Here is an 18609-nt window from a genome sequence, read left to right as displayed (position 1 = left end):
TGTGCGGGGATCGTTGGTCGGCGCGGACCCGGTGGGCCGAAGAGCCTGTTTCCGTGCTGTTTCTCAAACCTAAACTACCGCAACATTTAAGAAACAATTAGACAGGTGCATGGATCGAACAGCTTTTTTGCAGGATATGAGCCAAACACAGGCAGGTGGGACAAGTGTAGATGGGACATGTTGGCGGTGTGGGCAAGTTGGGAGGAAGGGCCTGTTTCCACACTGTATCACTCTATGACATTGTATCTTGCTCTTCACTCTGCTTATCGTGCTTGATTTTAGGTTGATATATATATATTAATTCCAATTCCAATTCTATATATATATCAATTTCCAGTGTGGAAACGGGCCCTTCTGCCCAACTTGCCCATTCCTCCAACATGTCTCAATTACACAAGTCCCACATGCCTGCGTTTAGCCGTTTGGCTAAAACCCGTCCTATCCATGTACCTGTCTCATTGTTTCTTAAATGTTGCGGTAGTCCCTGGCTCACCTACCTCCTCCGGCAGCTCGTTCCATACACCCACCATCCTTTGTGTGATAAAGTTACCCCTCTGGTTTTTATTAAGTCTTTTCCCCTTCACTTTAAACCTATGTGTTCTGGTCCTCGATTCCCTACTCTGGGCAAAAGTGCAGAATACAATTCTCAGCAAAACTGCACAAGAGTTCCAGAGACTATAGCCCAATTTCTGCAATGATCAATGGGAGAGTAATGCAATAGACACAGGTTGAATAAACCAATGCTTTACGAAGTAGTTTTGTTGATCTGGTAAAAGGGTGGCTCACTGCACAAGAGACTTACGTAAAATACATGTGAGATGCTGCAGGGACTAACGAAGAAAATAGTGATTAAAAAAGAATAACCTTTTAGAAAGGAATCTGAAGAATGTTTGCTTACACACTTTGCACTGAGGTCTGAGCAGTTGCTGAAAATACCATTAACCTGAATACATGAACTGCCCAACCAGATGTTGATGTCAGGAGCACTGACGGTTTCACTTTTTTAGAATTACGTTACCTCACACGCAAATGCCACACCTGGATTTCAGCATAAAAATGAGCTGTCACTGGTGGCCTGATATAAATAGTCAGTGCGTTCTTGTTGTTGATCAGTTCTGCAGTGCTCTGGTGCTTTCACACAAGACTTGAGGTGAGTTTTCATAATTTGGAAATGGTCTCTCAGATTTAAAATATAAACAAAAATAAGGCAGAATTGATTTTGAGATATCATTGTAAGTTTCTCACTGATGCCAGATGCACAGCTATATTCTAGCATCATATTGAATTTCATACAAAATGAAGCAAAGTGCTGGAATTACTCAGCCCTGTCAAGGAGAAAGAAAGAATCAATATTTTTCCTCAGCAGTCTATTGAAAAGCTCTTGTTTCGCCCTGCCACAATGCTGAGTAGTTAGAGGATTTTGTTTTCACTTGACATTTACAACATCTGCAGTCTTGTTGCAGTATATTTTACATACTTTGTGAATGTGTTTTTATTAGTTTAGTTTAGTTTAGTTTGATTTATTTTTGTCATTTGTACCGAGATGCAATGAAAAGCATTGGTTTGGGTGATTTACATTTAATTTTAATTGTCAATTTACAGGTATTAAACGTTTTCTAGTGTTTTTAATAATTTCATTTTTAAAACCATATTCAATAATTTCTTTGGGATTTACAATTGGAAGGTCCTATTCTGTGCAGAGCTTCACAAAATCCCATCTTCCAACCTACCTGATAGTGGACTTTGTCTTTTTCTCTGGAACTGCAATGCTACAATCCTATAAACTATACTGCACTACAGTATTTGTCTCTTTGCATTAACTGTTGTACTTGTGTATGGTTTGATTGTATAGACTGTGTGGTATGATTTGATTTAATTAGGTAGCATGCAAACCAAGCCTTCACAGTGTATCTCTGTAGACATGATGATAGCAAATATCAACAATCAAGTTGGTTCCCGGCTTTTTGTGGAGGTTCTTGGTGAGGTATTGGTCACTGTATAGGCAAGTTTTGTAGATGCAAGACATTGGCAAAAGCAACTAGATGGGTGGCAAGCATGGATAAAGGGTGGCCAACATTGACTTTTCTCTGCTGTTGCAACTTATGATCAATTGGCTAAATTGGTCTTCATGTACCAACTTACTTTTATAAAAATACTGACAGATTAGGAAATGGTGATAGTCGCAAAATGCTGGAGTAACCCAGCGGGACAGGCAGCATCTCTGGATAGAGTGGTCTCGACTCGAAACGTCACCCATTCCTTCTATCCAGAGATGCTGCCTGTCCCGCTGAGTTACTCCAGCATTTTGTGTCTATCTTGGGTTTAAACCAGCATCTGCAGTTCCTTCCGACAAGATTAGGGAATGATATTTACTGGGACCTGTTTTTCCTTTTCCGCAAAATCTTTTAAAGTTGACATGCAGGTACAGCAGTCAGGAATGCGAATGATTTGCCGGCTTTTATAACAAGAGAATTTGAGTACTTGAATAAGTACCGGTATGTGTATGTCTAACAACAATTATAATGTTTTTAAGAAGGAACTGCAGATGCTGGAAAATCGAAGGTACACATAAATGCTGGAGAAACTCAGCGGGTGCAGCAACATCTATGGAGCGAAGGAAATAGGCAACGTTTCGGGACGAAACGTTGCCTATTTCCTTCGCTCCATAGATGCTGCTGCACCCGCTGAGTTTCTCCAGCATTTTTGTGTACCAACAATTATAATGGGTTTTGCTGAGATTGCACGGTGTAATGGGCTGTTTTAGAATCCCTGCCAATAAAAGAACATAATTGCTTCAGAGGGAGTTCACCAGACTGTAATTTAATGAATAAGGAATGATTGAGTAGAGTTGAAAAGAATGAAGAGATCTCGTCAAATCTTAGAAAATTCTAAGAAGGCTTATTGGGCGAGGCTTGCGGAAGGTCAAGTGTTTGAAATCTAGAATTAGAGACCGTGCTTTCAGAAAAGAGAACGGAGATGACGATAAACTTCTCTCAGGCGGCGGTGACTTTGGTATTGTCCAAATCTGTGGGCTGTGAAGGTGTTAGTCATTTTGAGTTTATTGAAATCAGAGATTGATATATTTCTAGACAATAAGAAAATTAAGAGTTACTGCAGGAAATATAGTGGAAAGTCAGGTATGATCTTTATGAACGGCGGAGCAGGGGCCAGATGAGAGCTACAGAATTGTACAATTATATTTTTTCATTTTGCTCATTCAAACACAGCAATTTGCTCACCAGGACTAATGAAAAATAGACCTTGTCAGTTTGTCAAAGAGATTGGGAAGTTGTACTACTGAGAACAGGCATGCACTAATTGTTGATTTGTATTTAATATGTATTTCTGGTCTGAATAAGCTTAATCGGACTTCAATGTTATATCTTGCACTAACTGTTTTATCATTTATCTGTGCAGTTTGGACGACTTGATTGTAATCATGAATAGTCTTTTCTTTGACTGGATAGTACCCAAATAAAAGCTTTTCATTGTACCTCGGTACACATGACAAAACTAAACTAAACTGAACTAAACTAAATGAATAAGCATCACATTCATGAAATATGTAGCAGATACCCTTGTCAATTTTTTATTAAACTACATTAATATCACCAGAAGGAATATCAGTTTAGATACACCCTCTGCATCAGGGATTCCCTCTGATATTGTCTCAGCAATACTGAAATGCACAGTTAAGGCTCCAAAGAGTTCAGACACCTGATTACATTATGAACATGTGCCTACAAATATTGCCTTAGATTTACAATATATTGAATCAATTATTTACCCCCCTTTGCCATTACCTTCAGTCTCTTTCAGCTGAGAAAAGGTGCTGGTAAAGAAAGGCAAGGTGCTGGCAACGTGGCAACACTCAGCTGAAGCTTGGAGTTTCTGAATAGGACACAGAGTGCTGGAGTAACTCAACGGGTCAGGCAGCATCCCTGGAGAACATGGAGTTGACGTTTTGGGTTGACTCGAAACATCACCCCATCCATGTTCGCCAGCGATGCTGCCTGACCCACTGAGTTACTCCTGCACTTTCATAATCATAATCATAATAGTAATTTATTAGCCAAGTATGTTTTGCAACATACGAGGAATTTGTCTCCTTTTGTGTACAAACTTGCATGTGCAGTTCCTTGCTTACATGAATAGTTTCTCAGGCTGCTTTCTATTGATCTGTTAAGGATATTTCCATTTCACTCGTCCATCTGATAATCACAGTTCTTTTGTCTTCTTGCAGGATTTTGTTTTCTGTTTGTATCGCCTTGAACAAGCAAAAACGAAGAAAACAATGTTGCCCAGTTCCAACGCAATGAACGCAATGTCAACTATCGCCATCGGTACGCCAGACCTTTCAGTTCCTCTTGTTCAATCTCAGAAGATATCAGCAGCCCAATGCGAATTCTAACCGTGAAGAATGTTAAAATATAAACAATGCATTCTCGTTTCTGTAGTGGAGTCTGCCAGGTACCTTAGGCCAGGGTTCTTGAGCAACAGTATCCAACTCCCAGGTTATCCGCTGCCTGGGCTTCAGCGGGCAGCAGTGCACCTCGCCCCTGAAGCATAACAACCGCACTTGACCTCCCACAGCAGGGAGACCCAAGGAACTGCAGATGCTGGAACCTTGAGTAAAACACAAAGTGCTGGAGGAACTCAGCGGGTTAGGCAACACCTGTGATGGGGAGCGAGTCAGTGACGTTTCTGGTCGGGGCCTTTCTTCAGACTGATTATAGTAGGGAGGAGAAAGGTGGAAAAGAGGTAGTGGGGGGGGGGGCAGAACAAAGACTGGCAAGTGACAGGTGGTCATAGGTGAGTTATTAATGGCAGTGGTGCGGATTAAGGCTGGAGGTGAAAAGGATACAAACAGGTGTCAGATAATGAGAGTAGAGGAGTGAAGTGTAAAGCCAAAGGGTGAGAGATAGGTGGGAGGTGCAGGAAAACTGGTTCCATGCAGTGAATCCCCAGATCCAATGCTGCTGCTCAATGTTCAAATGCTAATGAAGTAGAGTCCTGCCCAAATGCATATTCCTCACTGAGAAATGTTGGAATGCTGACAACTCAGGGTGGACACACCTCATAGACCAACGCCCCATGCGATCTCAACTTCATAGCTCCTGTGTGCATGCTTAATTACTGAGACACGGGGTGGGTCTGCTTTGTTGATCAGGCGATCAATGGGATTTTAATCTACCCATCTGATATTTGTTTTGCAGGTTTTATTCTGATTGCAACGAATCTCCAACCGGTAAGAGACATTTCACAATAAACAAAAAATATTTAAATTTTTTTAAATGTTGATGCTGGAAATCTGAAATAAAAACAGGGTGTGGCTGAGTGGTGGAAACTGAGGGGAGTTGACCATAAGCATTGGAATGAATGTAGGCTTGGTGTGAATGGGCGGTTGAAGGCCATCACGGACTCAAGGTGCTCCATTTTGTCACCCCTCACTAAAACTTGACATCGCCGTTTGCACCTTCATCGCAAGCAACCACAAATCGGTGATGGATATCATCACCACCAGAAGCAGTCTGATGGAAATGATCATACAACATCTAATGAGAGATGTGAAAGGCAATGGGGATACATGAAACATAGGTTTAATGCCCTGACACTGTCTGGAAACTCAATCAACTTCATGAAAGGATTTCGGTGGGATTACCTCCTGGCTGTGAAAGGCTTGGTCTTCCACCAGAGATCATCACAACTAATCTCAGGCCGGACCCGATCTTGTGGTCAACCTCACAGAAGTCCCTGGACATCGTGGAGTTAACTGTGCCCTGGGAGGCTGCAGTTGGCGAGGCGCGTGAACGCAAATGTCTGAAGTATTCAGACTTAGCAGCCGAGGGAGAACTACCCTGGTGCTCCCTGTAGAGGTTGGTTGTGGAGGGTTTGTAGCCATGTCAACAACCAGGCTCCTGAAGGGAATGGGAATTCGAGGACAAGCCGCCAGGCTGCTGTCAGAGGCTGCCGAGCGAAGCAGCAACTGGCTGTGGCTGAAGAGGAAGGACTCCAACTGGGCTGCAAAATGACCAGCAAGAGGGGTAACACGGAGGGGAGCGCACCTGAGATGCCAGGTGATGCTGTTGAGCCCTCTGGAGGTGTCGTGGGCCTATCAACAAAACACCAAGGGAGGAGGGTGCCCACCTGATGACCCCAATGAAGTCTTTACCCCTACCCCCACTCAAGATATTAAGAAGGTGCCAATTATAGTAGGGATTGTAATATCGAGTCCTATAAGCTCAACTAAAAGCATTTGTGATTTGTGTTGTCTCTATTGAGTTTTCTGTAACACATAACGAAAATTAAAGGAATATAATTTTCCTTTGCAGAGCTTCAGTCAGCACCATTCACAGGGTCGTGATCTGATTGAAATACATAGAAGACACAAACGCGAAATTGGTAAGTGCACAGCGCCATGGTAAAATATTTACTGATCTGGACTTGGGAGGATGTACAAGTTCAGTTACTCAATTGAAGGAATGTCATCAAAAACAATAATCTCATGACCTGTTAATGATCAGCCATGATCATATTGAATGGCGGTGCAGGCTCGAAGGGCCGAATGGCCTACTCCTGCACCTATTTTCTATGTTTTCTCTCCGCCTTCAGTTCTTCATTGGTGGATTGCTGTTCCAGAGCCCTCTCTCCCATGTGGAAGTGTCTTGTAGGAACTGGGGTCTCCCATAACCAAGTAGGTTGTTCTCTGTTGAGGGGCAATGGCTTTTCACTAATGTTGATGAAGTAGTCCTTAACCCACCACCCATACATTACCTCACCTAAGAAGTATTTTCCCAATCATCGAGTCACACAGCACGGAAATAAGCCCAAGTTGTCCATGATGCCCCATCAAAGCTAGTCTCATTTACCTGCGTTTGGCCCATATCCCTGTAAACCTTTCCTTCTTATCTTGGTGATTCCTAAAACAATTCACATATTTACAATGGGCCCTATGACTTTTGAAGGTAGAACTATTACAATCACTATTTCTATAATTCCTTTATATCGGCGAGACCAAGCACTCTTTCCCTTCTTTCATACACTCATCTTCCATTCCTGCGCCCCCCCCCCCCCCCCCATTTCCCTTTTATCCCCCTCCTCCTTTTATCCACATCTCTACCCCTGGCTTTATATTTCATTCCTCTCCTTTCCTGATGCCCTTTGGCCTTCATCTCATCTCTAGCCTTTGTCCACCCGTGTGCCAGTCCAAGCCCCCTCACCTGTACCTACCTGCCAAGGTTTGTCCCAACACCAAACCTCTCTTTTCCAGCTTTCTTCCCTCCCCCCTACTCCAATCAGTCTGAGGAAGGGTCCTTACCCAAAATGTTGTCCGCCCATTTCCCACCACAGATGCTGCCTGCGTGACTCGCTGAGTTTCTCCAGCACTCTGTTTGTTGCTGAACAAACCAGCAGCTCTTGTGCTTCCTCTGTTTATGTTCATTTAAATCAAATCACAAGCAAAACAGAATAATAGCACCTGACTACATGAAATTACTTTTTGATGTTTGGAACTATCCAATCTCATTCATACCCATTCTTAAAGATAGAGACAAAATGCTGGAGTAACTCAGCGGGACAGGCAGCAGCATCTCTGGAGAGAAGGAATGGGCGACGTTTTGGGTCGAGACATCTTCTTTCTCACCCATTCCTTCTCCACAGAGATGCTGCCTGTCCCGCTGAGTTACTCCAGCATTTTGTGTCTACCTTCGGTGTAAACCACCATAATGGTATATGGACACACTGATCTGTTTTTGTAGTCAATGCCTACTATGTTCTGTTGTGCTGAAGCAAAGCAAGAATTTCATTGTCCTATCAGGGACACATGACAATAAACTCTCTTGAACTTGAACTTGGTCTGCAGTTCTTTCCAACATTTGTTACAATGAATCTTTGCATTACTGTGTGCACTTTCAGTGAAATATTAAAATTAATCAAGATAGTCTGGTTTTCGTACAGGTTTTATCTATCACTTTCCGCTTTGGCACTTATTTCACACAAGGAATGTGTTTACTTCCACAGCTTGCATTAACAACAAAACCACCGTAACAGAAGCTTTGACCATTGAGTTGACCCTGCCGGCGCTATATACAGCTATAGAACTTGATGCCTGCTTGAGCAACTCGCTGCTGGAAAGAAACCTTACTCAACTGGGACTTATAGCTTTTGGCCAAGATCAACTGCTAGTTTTAATGATGAAACTCAGCCAGGTAGGTCTGCTTGATATAAAAATTAGCACGTCCTGTTGAATATACTCAGTACCAGTCTCAGTTTATTGTCACGTGTGCCGAGGTGCAGTGAAAAGCTTTTGTTGCCTGCTATCCAGTCAGTGGAAAGACAATACATGATTACAATCGAGCCAATCACAGTGTATTGATACATGGTGAGGGGATAACGTTTAGTGCAAGGTAACGCCGGCAACGTCTGATGCATCATAGACAACTAATTTCTTAAAATTAATAATCAATGGGTTGGAAATCAAATCAAATCGCAATGCACCATCAAAGTACACCTTAAAGAGTAGTTCCATTCAGTTTAAGAAGGAACTGCAGATGCTGGAAAATCGAAGGTACGCAAAAATGCTGGAGAAACTCAGCGGGTGCAGCAGCATCTATGGAGCGAAGGAAATAGGCAACGTTTCGTCCCGAAACGTTGCCTATTTCCTTCGCTCCATAGATGCTGCTGCACCCGCTGAGTTTCTCCAGCATTTTTGAGTACGTTCCATTCAGTTTGTCAGCTCAATTGCTCTTTTGGCTTGCCTGGATCTTTAGGTAAGTAGTTGTTGGATTGAGCGTTTTAACTTGAGATTCCATAAAATATCCAAAGATGGGGCATAGAATGCAAAGAAATGGTCACTAAATGCCTCAAATGTCATTTGTTGTCGTGGAAAGTTGCATTATTATACTCGATACAAGTTAAAGATGTCGCCTTGGGTACTCGCATGCTCCCCACCTATGCTTGATTTATTTTGTTGGTTACGTCAAACGGAAGTTGTTTCAAATGTGCACAGGGACCATTCCCCGGCTCCTTCTGTGCTACCTCAACAACTGCATTGGTGCACTCTCCAGCACCCGTGCACAGCTCATTGATTTCATCAACTTTGCCACTAACTTCCGCCCAGGACTCAAATTCACTTGAACTATCTCTCGCATCTCTTTCCCCATTTTTGAGCTCTCTGTCCCCGTCACAGGGGACAAACTATCGACTGACAGCTATGACAAACCCACCGACCCCCCGCCGTTACCTCGAGTGCACCTCCTCTTGCAAGGATGCCAGCCCCAATTCTCTATTTCTGTCTCTGCTCCCAATATGAGGTTTTTAGTGACCATCGTGTCAGGGGTAATGAGGAGAAGGCAGGAGAATGGGGTTAAGAGGGAAAGACAGACGTAGGCATGATGGGCCGAATGGCCTAATTCTGCTCCTGTAGCTTATGAACCTGCATCTCCTCTGTATCCTGGAATTCTGCTCCAACCCAGAGTTGCCCCGGTCCTCACCAGTCTTCACATCCAACATATCATTTTCCAACATTTTTGCCACTTTCAGCGTAATCCCACCACCAGTCGCTTTGATAAAGAAAGCACAGCCCTGTCACATATTTAGCAGCAAAGGAATTGCAGAAAACTGGAAATATATATATATATTGGAATTTACTAACCGTAAACTATTTTGGGATTCCTGGGATGTCAGGACTTTCATATGAAGAAAGACTGGATAGACTCGGCTTGTACTCGCTAGAATTTAGAAGATTGAGGGGGGATCTTGTAGAAACTTACAAAATTCTTAAGGGGTTGGACAGGCTAGATGCAGGAAGATTGTTCCTGATGTTGGGGAAGTCCAGAACAAAGGGTCACAGTTTAAGGATAAAGGGGAAATCTTTTAGGACTGATATGAGAAACACATTTTTTACACAGAGTGGTGAATCTCTGGAATTCTCTGCCACAGAATGTAGTTGAGGCCAGTTCATTGGCTATATTTAAGATGGAGTTAGATGTGGCCCTTGTGGCTAAAGGGATCAGGGGGTATGGAGAGAAGGCAGGTACGGGATACTGAGTTAGATGATCAGCCATGATCATATTGAATGGCGGTGCAGGCTCGAAGTGCCGAATGGCCTACTCCTGCACCTATTTTCTATGTTTCTATGTCCATACTTACCTTTATTGGTAGATGTGACAATAAACAGACCTTTGAACCTTTAAACTGACTACAATTTGAATTTTTGAAACAGATTTACCCCAATGGAGTACCGGAGGAGGTGATACGTAAACTGGGATTCATTATCACTGTATATGGACCTGAGGAAATTACCACCTGGAACATAACTATGCCAACTACCCTTATACTTGTGCTGAGAAACAGCCCAAATATGAACACGGTACGGTTGATAATAATCTTTACTCCGGCTTTCCAAGTAATCAGTCTCTTTAAATACCGGGTGAGGGGCTGTAAATCTAGCATTAGAATTGAATTTATTATCGGGTACAATTCTTGGTTAAACCTTCTTAGATTTTAGATTTGGAGATACAGCAAGGAAATGTTCGGCCCAGCGAGTCTGTGTCGAGCAGCGATCCCCGTAAACACGCACGATCCCACACACTAGGAACGACTTACAAGTTTTTTTTTACCTAAGCCAATTATCCTACAAACCTGTACGTCTTTGGAATATGGGAGAAAACGGGGAGCACCTGGAGACAACTCAAACCACAGGTCACAGGTCGAACGTACAAACTCTGTACAGGCAGCACGCGTGGGCAGGATAGAACCCGGCTCACTGGCGCTGTAAGGCAGCAACTCTACCGCTGCACCACTGTGCTGCACTCGTCTTCTTCAGGTGCATTAAATCATCTCCTCTGACGGAAGAGGGATCGATTCTCGTTCCCTATATTATTATGTCGACGTGACGCCTGTACGGTTGTGAGTAGTCACCCAAAGAGCTGTACCTTTTTCTGGTTGCCGCTGGATTTTCAACGCGTTGAACATTTTCGGCGACCTGCCGCGACTATGACGGGTGCCGGCAAGCCGCCGAAGAAATCGCGTGACTGGTACAGGCCCAACATCAATTCACACTGATAGTTTCAGCCACAGAGTTACTAGATTTTCTGAAGGAGGCACTTTATTTCTGAAGAAGTAAACGTGCAGATTATGAAGCTCACTTTCAGATTCAGCCACAGATTTACAGTTGTAGTATCTCCCAGTGCAGCTGTGACACCCTGACATATTTTGTAATGCAATTAAAAAAATGTGAAAAGTGTGAGAGAACTTAGAAAACAAAGTAAGTAGAACATTAGAACAGTGGCACAGCTGCCTTACGGCACCAGAGTACCAGGTTCTATCCCCACCTCGGGTGCTCTCCGTGTGGTGTTTGCAAGCTCCCACTGTGACCGCATTTTTTTCCTCCAGCTACGTCCCACTTCCCAAAGGCGTGCGGGTTTGGAAGCTAATTGGCCCTCTGTAAATCACCCTTAGTGTGTAGGAAGCGGATGAGAAAGTGGGAGAACGGAACTCTGCGCTAAAAAAACCTGCCCCGCACATCTCCTTTAAACTTCGCCCCTCTCACCTTAAAGCTATGCCCTCTAGCATTTGACATTTTCCTCTTGGGAAATGGGTTCTGATTGTCTCTTGTATTTTATATACTTCTATCTGGTCTCCCCGCAACCTCCAGCATTCCAGATAAATGTTGTTACCAGAGGGTGGGCCGAAGGGCCTGTATCTATGCTGTATCTCCATAACTAAAACTAAGTCTTCACTATGTATAATCACTACAATTAATAATCTGAAGTTACAATTTTTTTTCCTTTCAGACAGGAACAGTTCTTCAGAATTACCTGGGGCGATCTGGACCTCTGACTGCAGCTGTGTTGTCTGAGATTAATGGTCCAGTTTTGTGTAGTCTGAGTGAAGCGAATCTGCGAACCATTGTTCCTGAGGAACTGAGGTGAGTGTTGAATTTAGACTGTAGGCTTTAGTGCAGAAACAGGCCCTTCGGCCCAGCGAGTCCATGCTGACCAATGATTACCCTGTACGCTAATACTATGGGGTTAGTGAATGGGGTTGAGAAGGGAAGATAGATCAGCTGTGATTGAATGATGGAGTAGACTTGATGGGCCGAATGGCCTAATTCTGCTCCTACAGCTTATGAACTATCCTACACACCAATTTACAATGTTTCCGAAGCCCAATTTACCTGCAAATCTGTACGTCTTTGGAATGTGGGAGGAAACCAGAGCACCATCAGTGGCCATCAATTTATGGCCATCAATTGAAGGCAGTGCAATAAATGGGAGAATACCACCTGGGTCTAACTGATAGGGCCAATAATCAGCTGAGCTGAATGATCAGAGGTGTCACATTGGATGTGTGGTAAAAGGCCACAACCTGCAGCCATGGGCATATTTGGAAGGTCACCCCCCTCATCCCCCCTCACCCCCCCCCCCCCCCCCCGAACACTCCTTCCCCTAGAAAAATTGCACCATTGCTAATGTATGGGTGAGATGCTAACTGCATTTCGTTGTCTCTGTACACTGCACAATGACAATAAAGATTGAATCTGAATCTGAATCTGAAGAGCATTCAATCTCCTGGTTGAATTTCCAAAAAAGTGATCTTGCAAACCCATGAAAGTCAGAATAAGAATTTCCTGTTCAAATTCCTCTGGAATACCAGAGGTTGCAGGGAGACCTGATATTAGTTTATAAAACTATGAGAGGCACAAATAGGGGAGACACTTGGAAACCTTTTTCCCCACGATGGAAATATCAAATACTATAGGACATAGCTTTGAGGTGAGACGGGGAAAGTTTAAAGGAGATGTGCGGGGTGAATTTTTTTTGCATCGAGTGGGTGCCTGGAATACACTTCCGGGGAGATGCCTGCGGCAGATACGATTGTGGCATTTCAGCAAATTTTTGGAAAGGCACATGGATTTGTCGGGAATGGAGAGAGATGGATAATATGAAGGCAGAAAAGGGTTGGTCTTAGCATGATGTCTGGCACAGACAATGTGGGCCGAAGGGCCTGTTCCCCGTGCTCTACTATTCCATGTTCTAGGGTGTATAAATTCAGCAGCAGGCGAATTGAATTAGTCGTTGAATTCTGGGCACTGTAGATGTGGAACAGTCTGTGTGAATCACAATACTCATCAGCATCATTCTTTTTCAGGAAAGCCAGCCCATTAAACATCTCCACATGCACTCAGCCCAAGAAGAACATCATCTATGGTATTGCAGCAACTGCATTCCAAAATGAAACTGCTGTTCCCAGTGTCTACTTTCCCCTCATCGAGCCTTATCTACGTAGGTAACACTGTAATATGGTGCGAGGATTATTTGATGAACTATTCATAAAAGCTTATTTTTCTGAAAATTGCAAATAACTAATTGACTGTTCTTTCTGTTCTCTTAAAGCCGGTGCACCGCTATCCGCTTTACAGAGTTTATCCACTCAAAATATCAACATGAATTATACAACCTTTAGGAATCTCAATCCAGATGTTGTGGAAGTAGGTATCAGAGGAAATCTGCAGCATTAGCTCATGTCTTATTGCATTCTCTACAAACCCGGCCTCGGAAAATAGTACTCCATATCTCCAAACCACCTGTTTTTGGTTGGGATTAGGTCATAAGGTCATGTGATAGGAGCCAAATTAGGCCGTTCGGCCCATCAAGTCTATTCCGCCATTCAATCATGGCTGATCTGGGGTGGGAGATTGCAACCTTCACGTGGTCCGCCCTGTTTCGACGAATGCAATCAACCTGGCGTGCACAATCAAGTAAGATAAAATAGAACAAGTTGTCCTACAACTTTAAGCTGTGTACGCCACGCAAGAAGAAGAAAATGGCTGATCTATCACTCCCTCCTAACCCCATTCTGCGGCCTTCTTCCCCTGACACCCAAGGCAAGGCATTCTGCCCAAGATTTGGAAATGCTGTAGAAAATGTAGTTCTTAAGCTGCAAAAAAAGACCTACGGGAGGAGTTAATGATATTTGAAATAAATTAAAAATGGGACTAGGTAAGCAAAAAAACTGCTATCCAGAAAATAACTGAAGGATGTCAGAAGGGAAATTGAGTTTTCGGTCATTTCCTGCTCAATTATAAAGATGGGAAGTGTGCCAAATGAGCAGCCAACTCACTGTTATTTACCTTTGTCGAACATTTATGTATTGTCCCAGTTGCTAACCATTTTAACTCTCCACTACGCCTTACATCACTGTTTTTAACATTCCTTTCCACTGGCGAGACCAAGCATGGACTAGGCAGAGACTCTCCTTCCCATTGCCAGACTGACCATTCTTTCCTGGGCCTCTGTGAGCCTTGCACAAACTGGAGGAACAGCACCTCTTATTCCACTTGGGTATCTTAAAACCCAACGTTATTAGCTTTGAATTCTCCAATTTTACCTACAAACAACCTTCCTTCTTGCCCCCCCCTTCCTTCCCTGTGCCTTACCTGCATTCTAACCTTCTCACCTCTTCTATTATAATCTCACACCTTTTGTCTTTTCATCTCTGGACTTTGTCCAACTGTCTGCCAGGCAACCCCTCACCTGTATCCACCTATCCCTTGTGTAGGAAGGAACTGCAGATGCTGGTTTAAACCAAAGAGGACACAAAATGCTGGAGTAACTCAGTGGGACTCGGACTGATCGGTCTGAAGAAGGGTCTCAACCTGAAACGTCACCCATTCCTTCTCTCCAGAGAGGCTGCCTGGCCCGCTGAGTTACTCCAGTGTTTTGAGTCCATCTTCCACCGATCCCTTGCCAGGCTTTGTCCTGCCCCTCCCCTCTTTCAGCTCTCACCCCCACCATCACAATCCGTCTGAAGTAGGATCCCAACCTGAAACATCACCTATCCACGTTCTCCAAGATGCTGCCCGACCTGCTGAGTTACTCCAGCACTTTGTATCTTTTTTTGAAAATAAACCAGCACCTGCAATTCCTTGGTTCTCTGTTGCATCCAATTTAAATATTTCATAAAACTATTGACACAGTGCATCATCACTCTTACCATTTTGGAGAGTTGCACAATGAATAAAGTAGTATCCACCAAATTAATACATTTAATTAAAATGGCTTAGAAAGAGTGAGCAGTGTGAGATTAGTTAGGTGAATTCAGGAAATGGAGCTACAGGGAATTGGTCACACAATTTGTTTTAAAACTAGTAACTGTCAAGTCATCAATTTGGAGTGAATAGCATAGTTCCTTCGCTCCATAGATGCTGCTGCACCCGCTGAGTTTCCCCAGCAATTCTGTGTACCTAGCATATTTCCTTAGCTTGTTTGTATATTTTTTGTGCTTGTTACTAGCTTGGTGATTCTTTCATTATCAGGAACAGTTTCTTCCCCTCTATAGGCTTCAGAACAGTCCTTCCTTAAGCTAGGATACTGCCCGATTCACCTCTATCCCATTGCGGACATTAGACTTTGTCCATTCAACTGATGCTCTACAATACTGAGAACTTCATTCTGCACTCTGTATCTTCTCCTTTACTCTATCTATTGTCCTTGAGTGTAAATTGATTGTATTTATGTATAGTATTATTTAATTTAATTTACATGTTTAATCGATAATGTTTTATTATTAATATTTAATGTTTTATGTGTCATTCCTAACTGCCACTGTATGTCATGTTGTCACTTGCGGGCGGAGCACCAAGGCAAATTCCTTGTATGTGAACACTTGGCCAATAAACTTATTCATTCATTAATTATCTGATCTGATTGGATAGCATGCAAAACAAAGCTTTTCACTGTACCTCAGAACATGTGACAATAATCACCCTAAATCTAATGACCTATGATTGTAGAACAAAGTGAAGCCATGATATTGATGTCATTTACTTATCTTTATCAGAAACTGACTGCTGCGGAGCTTCGTGGTCTACTTGGAATAAATCTAATGGCTCTTAAGAACAATGAAAATGACTTAATCGTGCAGCGCTGGGTTAGGACACATAGCCCGTTTGAAGTGAACAGTCTGGGGGTTAATCTGGTGGGAGGACTGAAGCCTTTTGGACTTGGAAACATTAACATCGACATGCGTAAGTCTCCTTTTGCAATTTCCCTGCAGCATGCTCACAAAAGGGGGTAGAATCTAGATCAGAGGGCCGAGCTTTAAAGTGAGAGGGCCAAAGTTTAACGGAGATGTGCGGGGCCAGTTTATCTTTAAACAGAGAGTGACGGGTGCCTACAACGTGCTGCCAGCGGCCGTGGTGGACGCAGATAGGATGGTGGCGTTTCAGATGCATTTAGGCAGGTACATGGATATACAGGGAATGCAGGGACACGGATCACGTGCAGGCAGATGTGATTGTTTACCTTGGTATCATGTTCGGCATAGACTCAGACCTGGTCCAGTGCTGTGCTTTTCTATGTAACTTAAGTGCGGCTTACACATTTATGGGACGTTAATGAAAAAAACAGTTTAATGTTTAAAAACAGTGTCATCATTTGGGTACGATTTGAACACATACAGAGGTGAAACCTCGCAGAATCACAATCATGTACACTCACACATACACAGACAACTGTGAGGGGCACAGTGGTGCAGTAAACAGCTCCAGAGACCCGGGTCTGATCCTGACTACGGGTCCTGTCTGTGCGGAGTTTTCACGTCCTCCCCGTGATTGCGTGTGTTTCATACCACATTCCAAAGACGTGCGCTTTTGTAGATGAATTGGCTTCTGCACATTGCCCCAAGTGTGTAGCATGCTATAGTGGGCATAACATGGACCTAGTGTGCACGGCTGATCATTGGTCAGAGTGGACTCCAGGTGGGGCGAAGGGCCTATTTCCATGCTGTGTCCCTAAACCAAACTAGACCAGCTGACAAAGTTTGATGTTGAAAGATTTGAACAAACAAACCGTGAAACAAAATGATGATTTAACATCTTGGGTGTGACGTGATATTGCGAAAGATATAATTTATTAAAAAAACCGTCAATGAAATTTGAAGAAAACAGTGGCAAATAATTACTAACAAATGTTTTTCATTCTCCAGCGCCTTCATCTGCTTCAATGAACTGTTATAGCATCCTACTCTCCGCAATAATAACCGCGATGGGCGTCACGTTGCCGTCCATTTTATAAACTGGCATTCAGTGCTGAAAACTGGAAAGAATCCAGGCTCCCTCCCAGATTTTAATGAAGGTTTAACAATTGCAAAATGTACAGTGAGTTTTATACCTATAGCAATCCATTGCGGACCAGCCCGACTCCAACTTTTGAGACAAAGCTTTGCATGTGAAGCAGATGATAACGAATCAGGATTGACATTAAACACAATTTTTTCATGAGGTAAATAATAATAATAATGTGGAATTCATGGATTTCAGCACCATGAAAGCAGGTTGAGTAAGGTATGGGATAGGTATGTACAAGCAAGAACTGAGAGTGAACGGAGTGGATCTTTCTCAACGAACTATCTCGTACTAAATGGGCCGAATGGCTTCTGGTGTGCATTCTGTAAAATTCCACCATTCTTTAATAGGAAGGGGGTTTAGAGGCGGCACAGTGGTGTCGCAGTAGAGTTGCTGCCTTCCAGCGCCAGACACCCAGGTTTGATCCTGACTAAGGGTGCTGCCTGTACGGAGTTTGTATGTTCTCCTTGTGACCGCGTGGGCTTCCATCGGGAGCTCCGGTTTCCCTTCACACTCCATAGACAAACATGGTTGTAGGTTAATTGGCTTTGGGGAAAATTGCAAATCATCCCTAGTGTGTAGGATAGTGCTCATGTACGTGGTGATTGCTGGTCGGTCTGGACTCAGTGGGCCGAAGGGCCTGTTTCTGTGCAGTATCGCTAAAAGGTCTAAAAGGAGGGGCAACAATGGATTGCAAGCAATTAGACAATTAAATAAAACCAGTTTGATTACCCAAACGTGCCGTATAATCTTCATTCATTCATTCCCTGTTCTCACTGTCCCTATAACATTGCTATCTCATCTGCTGCATTTTTCTTTGCTCACTCTGCCTGGAGGTTCTGTCTGGGCACATGTGCAGAGTACTTGCACTTTGATTTCACGGCGTCACCATCAGCTATTTACAAACCTTGCATGTCAAGCAAGGGGTTCAAAGGATGCCAGTGATCATGAAAACAAAATCCGTTAGTACTATAATTATTAAGGCTCAAGATACAAATATATAGTTTAAGCACAATATCTTAAATATTTAATTCAGCACTTATCTCCCATCCCCGATCGCCTATTTCCCTTTTAACCCCCCTCGTTCCGTTCCCTTCTGCCCACTTCCGCCCTCTGGATTTACATTTAATTCCTCCACTTCTCTCGTTCTCCGATACCCTTTGGCCTTTGTCACTTACTCCATCCATCTGCCATGCAACCCCCTCCCTCCCCCCCCACCACCCCCTCACCCATCCCACCTCTTTTCTCCAGGTTTCTTCCCCCGACCACCTCCCCCAAACTCCAATCAGTCAGAGAGAGGGTTCCGACACAAAACATTGTCTATCCATTCCCTCCACGGATGCTGCCTGACCCTCTGAGTTCCTGCAACACTTTAATCTTACGTATAATATTGTCGATGCCATTAGCATTACAGACCCAAGTGTCTCGGTTAATTTAGCTCAACTCATTGTAGATGGGATTACAATAAAACAGGTTGATAC

At 43.4% G+C, this 18609-nt stretch overlaps 1 protein-coding gene across 1 annotated transcript; it reads left to right on the top strand.

The window, feature by feature from the left end:
* Positions 1–1097: 1097 nt before the first annotated feature.
* Positions 1098–17296, top strand: msln (mesothelin). Its single transcript, XM_033041111.1, has 11 exons — positions 1098–1151; positions 4245–4343; positions 5217–5248; positions 6333–6402; positions 8020–8207; positions 10223–10369; positions 11796–11929; positions 13153–13286; positions 13398–13492; positions 15844–16030; positions 16990–17296. Exons 2-11 carry the CDS (start codon positions 4295–4297, stop codon positions 17076–17078), a joined length of 1125 nt encoding a protein of 374 aa, XP_032897002.1. The 5' UTR covers positions 1098–1151; positions 4245–4294; the 3' UTR covers positions 17079–17296.
* The last annotated feature ends 1313 nt before the right edge of the window (positions 17297–18609 follow it).

The sequence above is a fragment of the Amblyraja radiata genome, chromosome 22 (genome assembly GCF_010909765.2).
Source record: "Amblyraja radiata isolate CabotCenter1 chromosome 22, sAmbRad1.1.pri, whole genome shotgun sequence".
In the NCBI taxonomy this organism is placed as follows: Eukaryota; Metazoa; Chordata; class Chondrichthyes; order Rajiformes; family Rajidae; genus Amblyraja; species Amblyraja radiata.
Note: the sequence above shows the minus strand (reverse complement) of the source record. Positions and strands in the feature narration are given on the sequence as shown.

Excerpts from the sequence above, each read along its gene's own strand:
- msln (XM_033041111.1), top strand. The coding sequence starts at position 4,295 with ATGTTGCCCAGTTCCAACGCAATGAACGCAATGTCAACTATCGCCATC. Across the intron at positions 4,344-5,216 it reads AATGTCAACTATCGCCATCG|GTTTTATTCTGATTGCAACG; the intron begins GTACGCCAGACC and ends TTTGTTTTGCAG. Across the intron at positions 5,249-6,332 it reads TTGCAACGAATCTCCAACCG|AGCTTCAGTCAGCACCATTC; the intron begins GTAAGAGACATT and ends TTTCCTTTGCAG.